The 22,022-nt window shown below is 47.9% G+C and overlaps 1 protein-coding gene across 1 annotated transcript in view; it reads left to right on the forward strand.

Moving 5' to 3' along the window:
• Nuak1 (NUAK family kinase 1) overlaps positions 1 to 22,022 on the forward strand; it is a 64,443-nt gene that overhangs the window by 15,680 nt on the left and 26,741 nt on the right. Inside the window, exon 2 of the mRNA XM_057757822.1 lies at positions 13,751 to 13,871. Coding sequence (XP_057613805.1) covers positions 13,751 to 13,871 — 121 coding nt within the window. The remainder of the gene's footprint in view (positions 1 to 13,750; positions 13,872 to 22,022) is intronic.

The raw sequence follows: 22,022 nt of genomic DNA on the forward strand, positions 1-22,022 counted from the left end.
TTGGACCCCATCCTTGTAGCTGCCATGTCCCCATCCCTGTAGCTGCCACATCCCCATCCTTGTAGCTGCCGTGTCCCCATCTCTGTAGCTGCCGTGTCCACATCCCTGTAGCTGCCGTGTCCCCATCTCTGTAGCTGCCGTGTCCCCATCCCTGTAGCTGCCGTGTCCCCATCCCTGTAGCTGCCGTGTCCCCATCCCTGTAGCTGCCGTGTCCCCATCTCTGTAGCTGCCGTGTCCCCATCTCTGTAGCTGCCGTGTCCCCATCTCTGTAGCTGCCGTGTCCCCATCTCTGTAGCTGCCGTGTCCCCATCCCTGTAGCTGCCGTGTCCCCATCACTGTAGCTGCCACGTCCACATCCCTGTAGCTGCCGTGTCCCCATCTCTGTAGCTGCCGTGTCCCCATCCCTGTAGCTGCCGTGTCCCCATCCCTGTAGCTGCCGTGTCCCCATCTCTGTAGCTGCCGTGTCCCCATCCCTGTAGCTGCCGTGTCCCCATCCCTGTAGCTGCCGTGTCCCCATCTCTGTAGCTGCCGTGTCCCCATCTCTGTAGCTGCCACGTCTTGATTCTATCATAGAGGTTGTTTCTGATTCCATGTGTCCAGTTTCTCTACATGTTCACTGTGACTAAATTTTCTGGAATTACATTAACATGAAAACTCGGCATGCGTGTCTGCAGGGGCCCAGGGCATGGGTTCTGGGGCTTTTCTTTGAGTGACTTTTATGGGGGCTGTGCACCATTCTTGTATCGGTTCTGAGAGTGAATCTAGTAAAGTCTGTGTTTTTGAGTCACTGGATGAACCTGCGTGTGGGGAGTAAGGTTCCTGGGGTCATCACTTGGTTCGCACGTGGCTGAGCTGGGTTGGTCTCATGACTCAAGGTCATGTGCATTTCCTGTGTTCTACCTGTTACTTGTGTCTTCGACCGTGGGTTAAGGGGTAAGTGGTTTGGGAATGAAGGAGTCATGCTGTTTGGAAAACTGAAACCAGAAAAACAGCCCTTCCCTTAGATCAATCATCTATGTTGCTCAGGTGATAGAATTTTAAACAGCTGTTGTCTTGGGATGAGAAGCAGCGTTTGGCCTCTTCAGCAGGCCAGACCAGTCTCTGTTGGAGTGCCAGCCTTAGGTTAATTCTGAGATGGACTCAGAAGCACACTTGAAAGCAGCTTGCATTATTATTTGCCCATAGCTTACGTTTTAGGACCTGCTTAGCACCTGGCTCTCGGGAAGGATTGCCTTATTGAGTTCTCCGTCCGTCTTCTCTGCAGATGGGGTGCTCACATCAGAGACAGGCTGGCTTCAGACGTCTGCTCCAGGATGTTTTAGCTGAGGTGTAGGAGACCATTAAACAAATGTAAGAGTTTGAGGGGAGAGGAGAGCTGTGTCTCAGACCAGATGTTTTACATGGAGAACATCTGGGGAACATTGGGATTTGTCGGTATGGTACACCAGAAAACAGCTTGGTGGGGCTCCACAGGGATGCCTCTGGCCCCTGGTGACTGGGTTTCACAGTTCTGCTGGGAGGGCCTGTTTCTTATGAAGGCAGTGCTCTGGGAGGAGTGTCTCTGTAATGTCCAGTTAGCTCAGCGTCCTGACCAGATCACCACCACTCATGAACAGTTTGATAGCCGAGCTACCCCCTGAACCCCAGTCTCCAGAGAAGTGTTACGTCATGCCAACACATGCTTTACCAGGTGTCTCCGTAGACAGGACAGAATGTGGAGGGACATGTGTGACCCAGCGGGAGCCACAGGGAGGCATGCAAGGATCTGGGTTGGAACCGTAGTGTTGACTCATGACCTGTGGGAACATGACGTGGTCCTTTTTAGATTGGTTGTTGTCTCCTGCAGCTTAGCTTGTCTCATGAAGGGGGGCTGTAAAATACAGTGGGGTGATGTACACTTAGAGGGGCCTGTGCACAGCACGGCCCTGTGCAGGCAATGTACCACAAGTACAAACGCAGCTGATGTAGGCTGCAGTAGGGTCTGGGAAGACTGACTCCCAGACTTGTAGTTAGTGAAGCAGGTTTGAGTGGGAGATGAAGGCTTAGGATAGTCATTCTGTGTGATCCATCCCAACTCAGCCACTGACAGGAAGTTCCGCCTCTCTCTTGGCTTTTGGGTACGCAGGAGTCAAGATAATGATGATTCCTGCCATGTAGTTTGCTTGCTATATCCAGGCCTTGACCATGAACACCCCTCCCCCTTCATTAGAGTATATTTTGACTGTGGTTTGGGTGGCATAATGACTGGTAAATATTTGTAGGTGTGAACAAGATTTGCCAGGAGATGCGGAATCTTGCAGTTCCATGCCAAGCATGTCAAAATGGTCCTTTTTGATCTTTCTTCCCCAAGGAAGCCCTACAGTAGTTTACCACACGGTTATTATGTTCCTGAGAGCTATAGGATGAGGGGAAGTTTGAAGATTCCGGATGGTGTCATTTTGACTAGTATTGGGCAAGTGAAACGGTCACATCCCATTCCAACAGAGACTGAGGGTGAGGAGAAGCCACCCGAAGGGAAGGTCTCTGCCCTGCTCTGCAGAATCAATGCTTTCTCTAGAGCCATTTCCCGACAGTTGCTTGCTGAGGGAATGAACTCATTACCTCAGTTTTGTAGAAACACAGCTCCCAGGCCTCCCTTTCTGACTGTGTCTGTGTCTGTCTGCCTTCACTGACCAGATGGACTACATACGGATGCGTATTTTAAGATGAAAGTGGCTTAAATATGAGCTGGAGAAAGGCTTCCGAAGGTGGCTCTGTCCTTATGTTCAGAGATTCTAGCTGAGCTCACTTACCAACTCCCTACTCCTTGCTAGGGACTGTACCAATCACAGGGTCGCTGGCCCCTGGGCTCTGGGAGATATATTTCTGTATCTCTGTACCAGCAGGTTCCTACTCTCCCTCAGGCCTCATTTATGTTCACCCAGAAAGCATAATAATGTTGTTGCAAGACTTTAATGAGCGAGAGGCTGAGAGATCTAACAGAATGGTACCCGGGGCCAGGCATCTACTAAGAGCTTGATAACTGGTAATTACCATGATCACTGTTACAATTACTGTGAGTCACCATGAACCTCTTCTCGGCTCCACTGGAAAGATGGAAATTTCCCAGGCAAGCAATCTGGGAGCAGCTGGGCTTCAGCGCCACAGAGACAGGTAATGGAAGGCTTGGTGGCAGGTGGCTGCGGTTTGGGTTGGTGGAATGAGGTGACCCGCGGTAGTTTTAGCCCTGTCTTTTAAAACTCTTGGTGTGCATCTTCACAGTAAGTCTTTGTACGGACTCTGTGCTGGGTGCTTGCTCCATCCTGGATGCACTATGGCTTGGTTTGGATATGACGGAGAGGTGGCTTCGCTGTGAATAGAGTTTATGAATATTGGTGAGGGTTGTGGGGTGGGAGGGCGCCCAGGTGTCCAACAATAGGAGTGGCTCAAGGCCGATGTGGAATACTTGGCAAGATGGAAAAGTTAGCAAATGATAGACCGTGGAAGGATCCTGGCAGAGAAAATGACAGGCGGGGACCTCCAGACACGACACACTCTCTCACCCAGGCCTTCCCGCTGTCCTTAGCATGATCACAGGGACATGACATGCTCTCCTATGCTGGGGAATATTATTTTCAGGTGTGTGACTTTTGTTTATGCTGCATTTGTTTAACTCTGTGAAGCTGTGCTACTGAGCCTGTCTAAAACACCTGATAGTCCTAATAAAGAGATGAATGGCCAATAGCGAGGCAGGAGCAAGGGTAGGCGGGGCTGGCGGGCAGAGAGAATAAATAGAAAGAGAACTGAGGAAAAAGGAGCAAAAGACAAAGGAGAGGAGGACATCAGGGCACATCTGCTTAGCTACACAGGAAGCCACGGAGAAAGAAGCAAAGAAAGGTACACAGAAATAAAGTTAAAAGCCTAGAGGCAAAAGGTAGTCACAATAATTTAAGAAAAGCTGGCAAGAAACAAGCAAGCTAAGGCCAGCAATTCATAACTAAGAATAAGACTCTGTGTGTGATTTATTAGGGAGCTGTGTGTCTGGCCCCTCAAAAAGCCAAAAGAGTAAAATACCACACAACACTCACCCAGGCCATCCCTAGAGACCCTAGGATGATCACAAGTCCCTTCCTCAATTTTCTCAGGGGTGGGAAACCAGGATGTAGTACCGGCTAAGTCTCCACTGAGACGGGGGTAGAGGGCAGTCTAGGAAGTGCCAGCCCAAGAGGAGTTGCCCTTGCTTGGGACTGTTTTGTAGCCTGAAGGGTTGTTGTTACAAGCGTCCTTGGATAGGCCTTTGGGGTGGTAATTAGGGAGCTGAGAAACCTGAAGACCTTCTGTTAGGGGTGTGGACTGGGAGCAACCTATTCATTACAAACAGCACCAAGGGCTTCCCTTTGCTAGGAACAAAAGTGTTGACGCTGGTAAGGCGATAGACCAAAGCCTGTGACATCTTCACTCCCTTGGTGCTATGGCCGTGCACACCAGAACTGTTATTCCTAACTTCCTAATAGCAGAAATTCTGTCAGGATAAAAATAAACTTCTGATGAATCTTTCCTTATCAGTTAGAGCATCCACGATAAAGACAAAATAAAACTCTATTGCAAGCAGTGACTTCATGTCCCTGGACGTCTTTACCTGTCGGGTCCTGCACCAGAGTCCCTCCACATTCTAGCGTCTGTAACGAACTTGCTCAGCTGGTTAACTCCTCTGCATCCATGTCAAGTCACAGCTCCATGGCTTCCAAGACACAGTCCCCTGCTTCTGCCCGGTGTATTTCACCATCTTAAGACTCTAATGACTTTGCTCAAATCCCCAGCCAAGGTGAACTCAGTAGACTAATTCCCTTTCTCTTTGGAAGAAAGTGATCTTGGCCTCTTAGGTCTTTTGTGTCCTTTGCTCATTGTTTCCAAGGTCAGTGATTCACTGCCATCTGAAGTTAATATTTAAGAGTAGCTTTTGCAGAGGATTAAGCAAGGATGGAGGATGAGACCCCCTCCACCCCCACACTTCCAGTATGCTTCATGTCTGATAGCAAACCAGGCCTCAGAAATGGGAGCAAGGTTTGCACCCAACTAAAGCAACATTGTTGCCACAGCTCTGCAGACATCACCCTGACATTGAAGGGAGGTGAAAATCGTGCTCCAGGCTATAAAGCAACTCATACCGCTTAGGCAGAGCTGTCATTTTCTTTCTTAATAATACAAGAGTTCTGCCATAGGAGCCCGCCTCATGTGTAAATGTTAACAAACCTTTGTGTACCAGTTTCTGCGCCAGGACTCCCTGCTCAGGCTTTTAGTCTTGCGTATTGTTGAGTTTGGGAGCCTGAGCTTATATTTCAACGACCTTGGGACTCTTAGGGCGGTAGGCATGGGACATCCTACCACCCTTACAGCTCCAGTGTCTACTTAGGAAGCCCTGGTTACTCTTCCCATTCTCTCTGCTCCGTCCTGTACACAGCCTGATGTGATTCCCATACTGGCCTCCTGAGGTCAGCCCCATTGTCAGATGGGAAAACAGCATGTGACTCAGTTACACTAGGACCTCCCCAGCAAGTTCTCAAAGTACTGACAGGCCTGAGTCCTGATACTGGGCTTCTCGGTGGTTCCGTCTGGAACTTTACGGGGTTCATAAGTCCATAAATACAAGTTGTCCAGCCTTGACTTCCTGAGTCCTGCTCTGAACAGCGGCAGGGATCCTAGATTGGGGTGGAGGTCTTCCAGCTTATAGGCTCACTCGGCCTCGGGTTCATCCCTTCTACCCCTTCTCAGGACAGTTACCACCTGTCCTGAGAACCAGCTACACTTCATGGGCTGGGGACATGGATTAGTGGGTGCGAAGGTGTTTGCTGTGCAGGCATGAGAAGCTGAGTTTGGATCTCCAGCTCCGCTGTAAAAGACTGGGTGTGTGTGTGTGATGGCTCACCGGTAATCCCAACACACAGCAGGCAGAGACCAGCTCTTCAGAATAAGCAGACTAGACTAGCCAATGCCACGGACTCTGGATTCAAGGGAGAGACTCCGCCTCGATATATATGATGGAGAGTGACCAAGAAAGACAATGGCAACCTCTGGCCTCCACATGTGTGCACACACACACATCCAGGGATCCACCCATGTGCCCGCCCCTCATAAACACGCACACACACCACATACGTGCACTAAAAATAAATCCGTTGCACTGCAGAATTGTGCTCTGGTGTGTTTGGCTTTCAGAAATGTGCACAGCTAAAAATAAGCAGCAGTTTGGTGATTCTGGGCACAGCTCCCAGCCTTGCATTTTGAGTGCTTTGCATATCTGACTATGTCTGAGTTAACATCTCTGATGCTACCAGCAGGTTTTTAATGCCTTGGGCCATGGCTAGACTGTAAAGACACCCATCCACTTTGGCTCTGGGCCTTGCGTCATCCAGAGGCTTAACTTTGAGCCCGGACAAGTGAAATGTTTCTTGGCAGCAAAGTTTCCATATGCTGGGGGTAAATTATCCGGGCCGTTGACTTCCTGCAGGAAGCAGCTCACTTTTAATTGTCCTCTGTATACACGGGCAGCTCATTACCTGTTAGCCATTGAGTGTGTAATATGAGTGTGTCATATATAAGTTACAGAAAATAAGAGCCAGCAGGGTCAGGGACTCTGGTTTGAGATGACAATTCTCAATTTTCAGACAATAGTAAGTCACCTGAGATATAAAATCTTTGGTATAGTTAATTCCAGGTCGGCCATGACGACATAATTAAACCTTATCTCCAAAACACAAGGACCTTCTCCCCACCTACCCCTACGAACTCCCCCAAACCAAACCAAACCCCTGTGATAGCAGGTCTCCCTCCTCTCACCCGGTTGGGGCATCCGCTGCCTGTCCCTTGACAGTCGCTGGTTCAGAGAACCTGCCTGCCCCCCTTGGCCAACTCATTGCTTGTTTTTGGCATGATCACCCAGCACTGCCTGTCCATGTACCCTCTGTTCACCCCTCTTAGTTCTTGCCAGGTCAGCTGTGGTCACTTACTTGTGTTTATAAAACCTTGACTCAATACAAGGAGTGCAAATCTGCTCTGAGATTCCTTAGCCCTCAGTTCCCCTTCTTGCAACATGGGGCCATTCTTGGCACAATCCCTGGAGAGGGAAAGGAGGATGAGGGCAGGCATAGGAGAGTGTGGCGTGACTGAGTCGACAATGACATCCCCAGTGATTGCTCTGAGCTGACCCAGGCCAGGGAGACCAAACTTTGTTATTTAAAGTCTGGAGTTAGAACACATTGTTTTTTATAGTGGAAGAAAAATGGAAATCACCCAAGCAATCAGTTTGTTTCTGATGTGAGTTTTAGAAAACACAGGGTCGAGACAGGCCATTGAGGACCATAGTTTTCCAAACTTCTTGCAGTGGTGGGTAGCCTCAGGGCACACACATACAATCCTTGGCTTCTCCCCATTCTCCCTAACCCTTGTCTGCAAAAACACCCATGTAGGAACGTGAATAAACAGGCTGGAGAGGAAGGCGAGGAGCCACCTGCCCTGAGGCAGAGCTGGCACGGGCCCTATGGGGCCTGTTGAATCCTGGCAGCTCACTGCTCCACACACAGTGGAGGGTCACTGAATTGATTAGGGTTTGGGTTGCAACGCAAGCCTTCTGGGTGGCACTATCATGATCTAGGCAAAGACTTGAATAACAGCCCTCTGGTGATCTGGGGAATCTCGGGTGTGTGTGGCCCGTGTGGAGCAAGGCTTTGCCCTGAAGTCTTTCCTTGTGTGGGAGGTCCCAGATCCTGGCTGTGCCACAAGGCTGCTGCTCCCCTGTTGTGGACCCTGGACCCTGCTTACTAGGCTGCCTCTGGTTCGGTGTCCTGCACCTCTTTTGGTGGCACGTGGAATGGAACGTGGCAGGCGTGAGATCACACCTTGTAAATGACAGAGGGGTTGCCAACGGGTGTTGCTGGGGTTAGATGTGCCCTTGTTCTCCATATTTATGATCGGCTTCTTCCTGGAAGGCTCGCTTCCCCAGGCTTCCTTCCTTCAGAAACCTCATTCCAAGGAGACCCATCTTACCGGCCTTTGGAGACTTAGGGATTCTTGGACACTTATTTGCCATGACAGTGTTCTGTTTTTTGTTTTGCTGTTGTTGTTTTTAGCTTCCTTTTGTTTGTTTTTGTTTCTATGTTTTGAGAGAGGATTTCACCGTATAGCCCTGGCTTGCCTGGAGCTGGCCCTGAACTCACAGAGATTCTCCTGCCTCTGCAGTGCTGGGATTAACAGCATGCACCACCACACCCGGTCTTTATCCGAGTTCATCCTACCTGTACCCACAACCTCAGGAGTCCACAGTTTCCAGGCTTAGCGTCTGCCTATAAAATAATGTTGTAATTAAGGAGCAAATGAAATAAGGTCTATGGATGTCAGCTCTTGCTCTCAGTAGGAACATCGTCGGAAGTTTGGCCTGGTAGCAAAGGCCCGTATCCTAGCCACCCAGGAGGCTGAGGCAGGCACAGACCTATTTCTAGGCCAGTCTGGGAGATCCTATATTGAAATGAATAAATAAATAAAATTGGGTGGGGCATGCAGCTCAAGTGGGGTGCTTACCTAGTATGCACAAGACCTTGGGTTCAATCTGCAATACTGCAAAAAAAAAAAATACTGTCAGGTATTACAAACGTTTCTCTCTCAGGACTAGAGACAAACAGGCAGAGCTGGCTCCTGAACCTGTGGTCTGTTGAATAGCATGACTGCCTCACTGAGAAGTTTGTTGCAAACCCAGCATCCCCGGGCATATCCCCGGGCATATCCCCGGGCATATCCCAGGCATATCTTGTTGGAGAGGTGCTGTTTTAGGATAGTCTCTGCAGGCCAGCATTGAGCAGTGTATAAGTAACTATTCGTAAGACAGGACTGATGACCAAAGAGACCTGCCTCTACCTTGGTTAGAGCGTAGAGTCTCCCTCATGCCCCCAAGCAATTTCTACTGTATGCTGGGCCTCTGTGGAAATGTATTTAAATTTCAACCTTTGTTTGCTACTGTGTAAGGATGGAGGAGGATGGGGGCGTGTGGGGAGCAGCCTATGTTACTACTTTCTGTGGCTAATGACTCCCTGAGCATGACTCAGGACTTGCAACATTGCATCCTTCAGCCAGGCCTGGTCTATAAACACTGCTGTTCTGTGAACAGATGTCCAGGCTCTTTAACCCCATTGACAGGTGAGAAAGCAGAGCAGTGAGGTCTGCGATTGCCCAAAGCTGTCCTGACAGGAGAAAGCCTGTGCAAACTGGTCTCTGCCTTTCTTTCTCCTGCCCTGCCTTGCTTGTCACCAGGCTTTTGGTCGGCGTGGAGCAGCCACCTTGGAAGAGGAGGCCCCGCAGGCTGCATGCAGGGCAGGTGGTTTGTGGTGACGAGTCAATGAGAGAAAATCTGCCAACCCAAAGAGAAGACTGAGCCTGTTACATTTAACAAGAGAGGGGAATTGGCTGGGCTGAGTGTGCCTCCGACAGCAAGCAGTCGGCACAGGGCAGAATTCACAGCTCCATGGCCAAGCCTGCCGCTACTGCATACGGTTTCCACATTAAACTATAGGTGGCCTTATTTAAAAGTAGACTGTTTTATACGTCTCATAGTGCTGTCTAGACTGGGGGACATTTATGACCGTGGTTGCGGTAAGGCAGACAAACACACACACACACCTGAGCCTCTTGCCCCAAGCTCACCCTCTGCCTTGTGCTGGGAAGCAGTGAAGCTGGGATGGGAGGAGATGTGTGATTTAAGATATCTGGCCATCAGTCCTAAGCCCTCTGCTTCTTTCCATGATCTTTTGTAGGTGTGTGGGTTGAAAAACTGGGGAGAGGGGCATTTCCGTATAACGCCACACACGGAGGTATAGTTCTTAAACGGCTTGACCACAAGAGTGGTGACATCCTTTTTGCTGTGCTTTTTTTTTTCTCCCTCTCACTGTGTCTCCACTGCCCCTTGCCTTGAGGACATGGTGGATGGATATGTTCTCTTGCATGTGTAGCCTAGTCAGGGGCAGGTGCTCAAAAAGCCACAAATCATGAGAACGGACATAGTATTTTCTTGTTTAGCTGCTGGGCATTTGTAAGAAGGAAGTTGGGGTGACCCTGGGGTTGCTGTATGGGTTCAAGTTGTTTTCCTTCCTCTCTGGTCTGAATCTAAGGGTGCAGGTATCAAAATGTCCTCACAATGGCTTCGCCTATCTTGAGCTTACCATTTTAAGGTGACATTCTATTACAAGACCAGGATGGTTTTGTCCAGTCCTGTCTTGACTTTGGGGGAAACCAACGCCATCTCCACACAGAAGACCTCCATTTGCTGTGCCTTGAGAAACCAGGAGGAATTCAAGTTTGCTTTGAGGAAGAAAGGAAGGGTCTACCTATGGGACACTGAGTAAAAGTGACCAACATTTCCTGAGCAGTAACCGGCCCAAGCATATCATAAGCATCTCACATGCAGAGTTTGTAGGGCCCAGGAAACAGATTCTGTTAGTTCCTCATAAATGGAGAGAAAACTGTGGTATGGGGAGGTTCTATAACCTGTTCCAGGTCACACAGCCAGAGGACGGCTTCAGCCAGGGCACCAAGCCACACTTCTAACATTTACCCCCGTAATATCTGAGGCATTTGCTCGGTTTATCCGTCACCTTCTTGAGGCAGATACCCACGAAGGGGTTGTGGTTATGGGTCTCTCCCTTTTGCTTGTCTGGGTCCTACACAGAGAGGCCTAGTGGGCAGAAAACAAGAAAAGAAAGAGGACTCAGTTGTTAAGAAGAAGACGGAGTGGGGCGGGTATAGATGAGCGATGTGGCCATGCCAGTTGGAGGGGGATGCCAGGATCCACAGCACACACAGCCCGTCTTGTGCGTTAGATGCTCACTGAAAACCGACTTGTAGGATCGCTGGGACTGTTTTCTTGGTTTGCCGTTAACTGGCTGGTTGACCGTGGAAAGGCCATTTCCACATGGGACCCAGCGTCTGCCTCGGCTGCTTTCAGTGGCTTCTAGCTTTTGTTTCCCCCAACTTCCCAACACCCCATTTGACATTTTCAGTGGAAGGGGCTCTGCAGTCGCAAAGAAGCTTCGGTTGCAGGGACAGTCACCCTGGTTTTTAGCAGTGTGGAGCCCTTTGAGTTTCTGCAGCTCTGAGTCGGGCTTGATTAGAATGTGGACACTTTTCTTCCATGCCCAGCTGGAAGCCTTGCCTTGGCAGAGGCACCATGAGACCCCCTGGCCTATCGTTGGACCCTTGCAGGGAGTAGACAGAGGGCTCATTTTCTTATGCATTAGAATGTCCTTACTTCTCCGACCCTGGAACATGAAGGAATGTATCGCTGTTGTGATTTAACAATAGAGCTTCCTTGAGGCCAAGCTCAGCTTGCTGCATAGCCAGAGGGGTGGTTTCTGTCCTTGGCCCATCTTTAGTCTTGGAAGGAATGTGGAAGTTGGTCCAGCAGCCACCCACATTCTCCAGGGCCTGTGTGTGTTCACTGTCTGTTTCATCCAGGAATCGGCTCCCAGGATACAGGCCTCACTCAGCCAGAGAAAGCTTCCCTATTATGGTTTTCCATCTGACATAAGCAGAGGAAACTTGATGGGGCCATCAAGAGGACCTGTGCAACTCTGAGCCGGCACTGTGGTTACAAGGGGCCTTGAAGTTCGAAGGCGCATTCATCTCTGTGCTGTTTTATTTAATCAGACCGACCCACGATCCACCCAGGATCTAAGGAAAGTGGTGCCTCCATTGGATCCCCAGCTGTGTATCTCCTGTGTTATACCTGTACCATTCTTGATTGCCCACAGAGACAGGATGTCAGAGAGACCAGAGATAATCTTCATGTGCAAGTATAGGCAGCATCATTTAGTGTGTCTGCCCCCTTTAAAGAAAAAGTTTTACTTGTTCATATACTTAATGTGTGTGATTGTGTGTGTGTGTGTGTGCATGTGTGTGCATGTGCCTGTGTGCTTGTGCACATGTGTGCGTGTGTGTGTGTACATGTGTGCCTGCACACATCATGTGCATCACAATCATGTGATGGTCAGAGACAACTTCTCCGGAGACATTTTTCACCATCCACTGTGTTCTCTAAGGCGGCTGTCTTGCTTCTCCTGCTGCACTGTGTGCTCCAGGCAAGCTGACTGTGGTCTTTCCGGCAGGTGATTGTCATTGCGTTCACTCCCCTATCACCGGAGGAGTGCTGGACTGACAGACAGGAGCCATGGTATTTGGCTCGCTCCTCCCTCCCTTCCTCTCAAAACCTGGGTTACAGGACTTGAACTCCTGTCCCCAGGCCTTGCTGCAAAGTACTTTTAACTGCTGGTGCTCCTCACGGGCCCCGATTTAACCACCACTTTTTAGGCTGGGGTCTAGCTCTCCTTTGCTTTGTCTTTCTCCCTGATGTCTGTTCAGGTCTAGCATGTGCCAAGTATGGGGACTGAGGACTGGAGCCACGGCTGTAGCCCTTATCCACGGCCGTGGCCCTTATCCTTGGCCATAGACCTTATCCACAGCTGTAGACCTTATCCACGGCTGTGGCCCAAGTGTCAAAGCGCTGTCAAAGTGCAGATCCTAGACAGGGTCCGGTACAAGGAGAACTACCAGGGGGGGCTGTGCCGTCTCAACCAGCTTTCCAGGAGGCTAGCAGAGAACAAACCCATTAGCAATGACTCCCAGTCCTCGATGAGGCTCAGGTTGAAGTGTTTTCATTAAGGAATGTTTCTATTTATAATTAATGGGAGCTGGGCCAGGCAGGAGTTGCTGTGGTGGCCTGGGGACCCCCCTGTGATATCTGTCACCCATGGTAGTCAAGCTGCGGCTAGTTGTAGCTGCTTCTCTTGTGGGCTCGTTCTTTTTCATATAACACCATGCCTTATTACCCGGTGGGCTGGGCTAGCAGCCTTTTGCATGGAAGGATGTGTGCCTATGAGGAAAGGAGGCCAGGGGAGGGCACATTTGGGGAACTAAGCAGGCTTATAGTGTGACAGTGGCTTAGTTGGTAGGGTCCCTGTTTCTGACCTTTGTCAACTTGTTGGTGAACAGACAGATCAGTTGGCACAAGCATTTCTCCTTGTTAGACTCCTGTTACCATCCGATGTCTTTTCCTATGTTTGAGTGGTCTGTGTGTTGGCCTTGGCCATTCTCTACAAATTTGGATTCACAGACACTGGCAGGGAGCTTCTGGAATCAACAGGGGCTAAACAGAGAGAAGCTGCCATGCCCTTTGCTTTGTCCTGGTTCTTTTTAATCGACCCTGTCCTTGGAAGGGAGGAGGATGCAGGATCAGTCTAAGCAGATGTGTGGGCACAGCCTAGGTTGCAGTCTTTGGAACAAGGGGTTGGAGGGTGAACTGGCTTTATGGGATTGGCCACACGGTGAATTTTGTTTGTTTTGAAGTCATCACTACAGCTTCACAGTAAACTGAATGCTTAGAATTTCACCTTCCATCATCATGTTTGGCCTGCAAAGTCCCTCACCCTTGCCCCTCTTTATCCCCAAAGGATCAAGAGTCCTGTAATAAATGGGCCAAGACAGTTTCTTTATTAAATAAAAGTAACTCCTCCATCACTGGTTAAACAGCCACTGCTTAGTGAAGAAGACCCAAACCCCAGGCTGTTATAAAGGAAAGGCATGGCGGGGGTTGCTCCGGAGCTCTGTGGTGTAGTTGTAGATTTGGCCAAAAAGCAACATCTGTATTTATTTTTTCACTCAGCCCTCCCCGCAACAACGGCTGGTTTGCGTCTGTTTAGCCCTCTGAGTAACATTTCATTTCCTGACTTTATAGGTTGCTATAAAATCCATCCGTAAGGACAAAATTAAGGATGAACTAGACATGGTTCACATCAGACGAGAAATTGAGATCATGTCATCTCTCAACCACCCTCATATCATCGGTATTTATGAAGGTCAGTAATTCTTTCCCCTACTTCTGTACTACTAACCATTTCGCATACCACAGGGGCCTTGCTGAGACTTTGAGGTAATTGCCCTTCTGGGCAGGAGCCAAATAGTTTGGCTTCATGATATAAAAATAGCCAAGTATTATCTCTTCCTTGCTTACCTTGAATGCAACCAGATACGTGCCGGGCAGCTCATCTGAGGCACGCATCATCTCTGGCTACTGCCTTCTTTCCTCTTCCCGGTTCCTTCGCTTTGGCTGTTGCTAAGTAACCTGTCATATTGAAAGCCAGAATGCTTTAAAAAAAAGTCTGCTTGCTTGTTGACCAGTAACAGTGGGTCCGTTGTCAACTTCATTGTCATTCCACAAACCGATGGCCAGGTCCGGATGAAGAGGTCCTGCAGGTCCTCCCCTGTGGGTTGGAAATGAGTGCAGAGGGTCGAAGAGGCACTGAGAAAGAAGACCTCAGAGACTGTGCCAATGGAGCCCAGCTTGTCGCTGGTGTCCATAAAAGCGCAGGGCAGGGAAAAGCTTGTAAAAGGCTGGGCTTCAGTTTAGCTCTGGTCCTTTACAGGAGGAAATAGAATGTCTAAACCCCACGACCAGCAGCTCCTCTTCATAGCCTGTAAAGACATTCCACACGCGGTGACTGAAACACAGGCATTAAAGCCAGGAAGCAGTTCCTCTCCTCACTCACAATTGGACCAATAATTCCTTACCTATTTTTTTTTTAAAGAAAACTCATTTCTCTCTTTATATGCAGTTTTTTGTTTATTAGATTATACTGCTCAGTTCTTGCTGGCTTTTATCATTTTATATCATTGTGTCAAATAAAGACTTCCCATAAAGATATTTTACAAGGCTTTGTAATATTTCATTCAGGGGCATGCCATCATTTATTGAGTCGAATTTCTTTTGCCAAACATAATTGTTACTCCAGATTTTCTGGTTGTTATAAACACAGCTTTATTGATTTCCATTCTGATAATTTTCTTATGGGAAATTACTTTTAAAATAATTTAGTCCAGTGTTTTCCTAATACATACATACATATACATATATGTAAATAAAGTGCATTTTATTTAAAATATATTTTAAATATATTTAATGTATATATATTAATATATATAAGCATGTAGTTATGTATATTGATATTTTGAGATAGGATCTCACTATGTAGCCTTAGCTTGAATGAAGCTCATAGAAATCCTCCTGCCTCTGCCTCCTGAAGGCTGGGATTAAAAGTGTGTGTTGTCATCACCCTGGTCTCCCCAGATTATTTTTTAAATATGTGGTTAAGTCAGAAAAAAATGAACTTTCTTAGAAAGTGAACTTCCTTTTCATTTTGGATCCACAAAAATGTATCAGGTAAAGGGAGCAAGATGGCATCCCCAGATTTTTGACTGTCCTTCATCTGTCTCCATCTTTTCTTCCTGTTACTTCTCTGCTAGAAGTCAGCATTGGGAATACATTTCTGCTTTTTCTCAGTCTCAGGGGTTGTTTGGTTGTGTGTGTGTTTTCTTTTTTAAGTATTTATGTAGTTAAGCAGCATATAGTGGGGACCACAGAAGCTGCAGTGCTCGAAAACTCCATGCAAACATGGGGCATCCTGGCTGATCCTGAAAGGTTTTTTGGAGGGAAAAGTTAGGGAAAAAGAAAAGGAAAACCACTTTCAAAAATAAATCTAAACTTGAAGGAGGGGTTTATGGTTTATGGATGTTGGAAGTGGGTAGATACACGAATGTGGGCCAGGGTGAATTTATTTACTTTTTGAGGGGTTTGCTCTGCGTGGGTCTGTTACCATGGAAACCCAAGCGCTGCCCTGTGTGGTATGGATAGGATGAGCCTGTGATATGTGAACATGGCTGTTTCTGGGTTGCGTGGCCTGACAGTGTAATCAGAGTCTGCACCCAGCGTGGGCTTCTCAGCGTTCTTATTTAGGAGGGCCACCTGCAGTAACTGACATTCGGCCCTGGAGAAACTGCCTTCAGGTCAGCATCAGACAGGACCAGTGGGGGACAGGAAACCATTGTCCTCCCAAAGGGAAAGTCCAAGATGAATATTCTGCTGCCAAGGTTGCACAGGTCATGGTCTATCCCTCCTGGAAGATTCTGGAAGAATCTGCATTATAACTTCAAAGACGGCTACCCATGTGAAGTAAAGTCCTTTTGGTGACTAGGACTGATCGCTAGCATGGCCTTAGGAGGGAGCTCGGGCCCCACCTGTACCTTGAGAGAAGGTTTTAGGCAATCAGAGAAGGGCTTGAGTTTTGAGGTCAGACAAACTTGGGGTTCAGCCCTTAGAATCATTCTGTGTGTGTGTGTGTGTGTGTGTGTACATACATGTGGAGTTCAGAGGACAACCTGCACATTGTTCCTCAGGTGCCCTTCACCTTTTGTTTGCAAGAGGGTCTCATTGGCCTGGCCCTTCACCACATAGGCTGGACTAGCTGGTCAGTGAGCCCCAGGAGCTGCCGGTCTCTGCTTCCCCTCTCACCAACTCATGGATTTACACACATGCAGCCCCCGATCCAGCTCTTCATGTGGGTTCTGGGTTAGAAAGAAGGTCCCCGTGCTTGTGAGTCAAGCCATTCACCAACCTTATCAGAAAATGTGTGTAACTTAGATTAGTATATTACGTATTACATTATAGTTTATATTTTACAAGACAGAGTGCAGTGGACGTGAGCCCTGTGTTAGGAGATACATATGTATTTGCCTCATTTAGCCCTTGTAGCTGATAACTTAATATGGACATTTTGGCTTAGAGACAAAATTCGTTTCCTAAAGTTGTACCTCTTAGTGATTATAGGGTTCAGCTTTTGAATTCAGCCGGTGACACTGACCCAGTACATAGGGCCTATGGTGGCCTGCGGGGACCCTCGTTGAGGGCTAGTATCGTCCCTGTGAGATACAGAGAATTCTGGCTTCACAGAGGGCTGTCTTCTATATCTGATAGCACCAATGCCAGCTGTGTGGGTATAGTAGATGTGGTCTCTGCCCATGCCTTTTGAGAAGAAGCCTGTATCCCACACCTGTCGGCTCACGGGGCAAGTGTTTTCTAAGCTGTGTACCCTCAGGCCCACGAGTGGTGGCTTCACCTAATACATTCTACTGTTTACCAGATCTGAAACTTGATTCCTTCCAAGCATGTCTTTCCAGAAGCAGACTCTGGGGTAAACTGTCCTGTTGACCCTCTGATGAAAATGATTTCTCCTCAAATTTGTTAACTCTGTGTAGAGAAAAACCACTGCTGGCTTCTATTGCTAAGTGGATAAGAGAAGAGGCCTGGCCTTTCTAATGGAGGATGCCCAGGTAACCTAATCAGGAGCGAAGAGAAATCTCAGGCAGCATCTCAGGGGGTGGACCCCACTTCCTACTCAAAGGAATTCCATTCTTTCAGCAGGGAGGCAATTGACAATATGGAAAAACAGCAGAAAAAAAGGAAGTATAGGAGCTTTCAACTTGGTTTCCTAGAATGGAAAAGATAAAAACAGATTTTGTCTGTGGTTCTGATTTCAGGACTGAGTTCAGACATCAAAGGCAGGTTGTCTCACCCCCACTTCCCCTTTGAAAGCCCAGGAAACCCCATCTACAAGCCCTCTGGAGAGTAGCATCTTTATTGAACAGCGCAAGGCTTGAGAATTCCAGTGTCCCATCTGGCAGGAGTACATATGTATGGCATTTGAAAGCAAAAAGGGAGGGTGGTCCTGGGGGAGATGTGGTCTGGGCTGTCACTGGTGTGCCTTCTGGGGTTCTGGATATCGCTCTTCCTGGCTGTATCTGATTGCATCTCTTTATTGGCTCTTTGTATAGGGATGTGCTGGGGGTGGGTGGTCCTTGCATTTCTTTTATCTTAGGTAAAGGGATTTCTGGTTTCCTGTAACACAGAGAAAGATTTATTTTGGTATTCGTTACCTATGATCAATCTCTTTAGTAAGAATGTTTACAACATTATTTTTAAACTTAAAGAAGGAAGCGGTGAAGCAGACATGCACCTCTCTTGATCAGCATGTCAATCTCCTGCGCTGCCTTGCGAGCCTACACCTTGAGAAGATGTAGGAGCTTGTGTTCTCAAGTGACCTGTGGATTCCTACCACAAAGCACTTGGATGGAGTTGCTGTCCGTGAAAAGTTCCTCCCATCTTTCTAGAAAGCAAATTAACATAGGTTTTCATATTATTTATCACCCTTTCCCTCTCCCTTGTTGCCAGGAGATTATGGTAGACACTTAAAGCAGCTGCTCATACCCATAGTCAAGAGAAGAGAGGGAATGGAAGGTTGAACAACTGCTTGTGATCAGCTCTCTTGCTTCCCTTATACAGTCCAGGACCCAAAGCACAAAGAATGGCGCCGCCCATGGTGGACAATCTGCCTGCCCACTAATGTAACGAAGGCAAGCTCCCACAGACAAACCCTCAGACTAGCCTCATCTCCAAAATCTTGTTACTGTTCTCTTCCCAGGTTTTTCTACATGGCAAAACCATCACCGCCCCACCCGTGTGTGTGTGTGTGTGTGTGTGTGTGTGTGCGCGCGCGCGCGTGTGTATACTGTTCATGAGTACATGCCCATGAGTATGTGCAGGTGGATGCTAATTATTGATAGAGTTTCTTTCTTGATCACTTGGTTTGAGTCGTGAGCACCAGAGTGCGGTAAGTACTCTGCGAAGTAGGCCATCTCCCAGCCCCAAATATGCTTCATAAAAGATGTCTGTGCTACGTGACATTATGGTAAACCCTTCCGGAAGGGGATATTTCTTTAGACCAGCCTGGTCTACAGAGTCAGTTTCAGGACAGTTGGGGCTATATAAAGAAACCCTATCTCAAAAAACCAAAAAAAAAAAAAAAAAAAAAAGAAGAAGAAGAATCTGTGTCCCATAAATCCAGTTGCTAATGGTGGAAGCACCTTGTATTTTGTGGGCTCTAGTGTGACAATCCAGGGGTCTTGAGAGGCAAGACAGGCAAGCAGGTCCTGATTTAGGATAGGTCTTGATTTGAGCCCTCACAGAGGCAGAGATGGTGGAGTTGATCCTGTACCGTTCATTTGTGCAGTTACTCTTTGCTCATCAAAAATGTGTTGAGCTCTTATGTTCCAAGTACTGTGCTGGTAGGACAAGTGTGGGAGCGATGGGAGTCAGGGCTGTCTAAACCCTAGGAAGCCCAGGCTCTTTGTACAGTGGGACAATGTCTTGATACTCTGTATAGCTGTAGGATTACATGTGCAAATGAGTAGAACCGCTGGGTATGTGTTAACAAATGCTAAAGAGCATTGTTTGTTTATTTTATCACATGTGTAGCATGTATGCATGTGTGTATGCGTTTGCATTTGTGTCGGAGTATTACATGAGTGTACAAGTATTTGCACATGTGTGTGTAAGTGTACTTGTGTGTGAATGTATATGTGTCTATGTGTGTGTGTGAGGGTCCCAAGATTGATATTGGTCTTCCTTGATGTTCTCCACCTTGTATTTTGAGATGGGGTCTCTCACTTGAACTCAACACCCCCTCATACAGCTTGTTTCTTTAGCCATCTTGCTCTGGGAGATCCTATTTCTTTCTCTTGTGTGTTGGGATTCCAGAAGGGACACAGCCCATTTGACTGTCACACGGTTCTGGGAATTCATGCTCCAGTCCTCATGCTTATATGGCAAACACTTTACCCAGCGAGCTGTCTCTATCCTGATTATTATGTATATGATATCTGAAGATAAGTGAGATGCCAGATGCTTATTGGTGTGGGTGCTGGGTACCAGCACAGTACCCAAATTAACCATATTAACCAGGTCCCTTGTAGGCATATTAGGTACACATGGACACTCCCTTCTATAGCATTTGTGACACTAATGTCTGCGCCTCGGCCCCAAGGCTTCTGATTGAATCTGTCAGGCTGGGAAATGTGGCGTGATTCTTGTGACCAAGAGGACGATAACCTCTTGAAGCCTGTGTTGTTCTAACCATGTGTCGTCAATGAGTCAGAGAGCACATTCTGGCCACAGTCACCAAAGAGCGGTGGTTGACACCTTTAGTCTTGGGTTGACTTCATAAGCCATTTGGATGCTGTCCTCCTCAGGGGTCCCATGAAACCCTTTGTTGAACTTGGCAAAGCAGCGTGCTAGGCTTAGGCTTACTCTTTCAAACTCACGGCAAATTGCTGGGTCTTTATTTAATCCACCCTCCACTGCCAGCCTCCCAAGTTCCCAGTGAAAGCCTTGCAGGCTGTCCCTGAGTCCCCGAGGGCTCTTCTTGTTTGTAGCTATAGGGGTGAGTGCCTTGGCTGCGTGGCAGCACGACCACATTCTAAATGAGCTTCCTGTTAAATTAGCTCTTTGACCTTCAAGTGTATTATTTTCATTTGATTACACCCAACTCATTTTTCTAGAGGCCGGAGATTAGAAATAAAACAAACAAAAAACTAACGTTTCTCTCTGCTTGTCTTGCCTCGCCCTCCTGAGTTTCCTGGAATTCAATTTTTTTTCTAGTGTTTCAAATAATGCCACTTGTACGTGAAGCTAATTTTTTAAAGACTAAATAAAACCATATTGTGTTTAATATAGGGCTTTTTGAGATGAACTGGGGTTGCTTAATCATTTGCTTAGACCATCAACAGCGTGCATTTAGGAAGGAAGGCTCATGGGGACCCCGAAGAGTGGCCTTTTATGTGGCTACTGAAGGACGATTGGGTGACCTATGACTTCTGTCCGGGTTGGTTTGTTTGGGGACTCATATGCTTCTCCCCAACCGCTCCATCAGTTCTGACACACCTCATGCAGTAACCTCTGTGGTAGCGACCTCACTGGATGGTGATGGCTGTCCACTGAGTAGCATCAGGAATGGAAATAGAGACCCTGGTTAGGACAGTTTTGCTGGGTATAGAGACATGGGTCCGTCTTTGGGAGCATTTCCCAGCCAACGATGCACATCAAGTAGCTTGTAGTCTGTCACTCCAACTCCAGGGAGTCTGTTACGCTCTTACACGAGCAAACTCCTATCTGTACATAGACATGCATATATCTTATAATAGAAATCTTACAGAGAGAGACAGAGGGGAGAAAGAGAGAACTGGACTTAATTTTGCAGGGGTTCATAGCAGTCTGTTGTCTGCACAAGTGAGTTACTGTCTTCATCGCTGTCCTCTCTCTCTCTCTCTCTCTCTCTCTCTCTCTCTCTCTCTCTCTCTCTCACACACACACACACACACACACACACACACCCCGCCACCACCACCACCACCAGGAGGCTGGGTCTAGTTCAGGCTAGCACCCTTGAGACCTCTCTTCTTTATCCTAGCCTTGTTCTTTGATCTCCTAGAATTTGTTATTGGGCCCCCACAGCATTTGTAACCCTGGCATAGGGACAAAATTCTTAGGGAGCCTTCAGTGTCTCCTCTTCCCCAGACAGTCCCCATACCTTGCTTTTTTCCAGTTGTTCGACCTTTTGAGATTAGGTCTCTATGACCCCGACTAGCCTCCCTCCCCAGGGTCCTGAGAGTCAGGAATATACCCGTACCCCTCTACACCCATTACATTTTCATCTCCTTTCTTCTGGGTCCCCCGAAGTCTACCTCTGGCAGCGGGTGGACAGCCTGGGTATGGCTTCTCTCCAGCATTCCAGCCAGCAGCCAGAATGAGCGCTGGTGTATTGTAAGACACGTGTGAACCAGAAAGCCTTCCATTGTCCAAACTGGGAAGTGCCTGCCTGTGATTCAGCTCTGACCACCCCCTTGACAATGGGAGCTATTAGTGCAGCTGAATTTTCTCACCCTCGATTGGGGGGGGGGGAGGGGGAGGCTCCCAGACATCCCAGACTGTTTCGTGAAACCGTGAGCCCTTGAGGTGTTTGCAGTTTGGTTTTTGGGCATGCGCTTTTGAAGAATTAATCTTGTAATGATAACTAATTAATTAGGCGGGAGCCAGCTCTTTCAAGAAGATATTCTTGTGTTTCTGAAATTTCAAAAAAAAGCAGGCTAGGGGTTTCCGTGAGAATCTTCCTTGTCTTTAATCAAAGTGAGTCCTGTGGGAGTGGAAAGTACTTCTGTCCGTTTGAGAACATCAATAAAAACAGTGTCTCTGTCTTGTGTGAGAGGTACCCTGGGCACATAGAATCCAAACCAACCATGGAGAGAATGCTGGCCAGTCCATCCTAACCCTGTTCCTTTTCCTT

This window comes from Chionomys nivalis, chromosome 25, assembly GCF_950005125.1.
Source record: "Chionomys nivalis chromosome 25, mChiNiv1.1, whole genome shotgun sequence".
In the NCBI taxonomy this organism is placed as follows: domain Eukaryota; kingdom Metazoa; phylum Chordata; class Mammalia; order Rodentia; family Cricetidae; genus Chionomys; species Chionomys nivalis.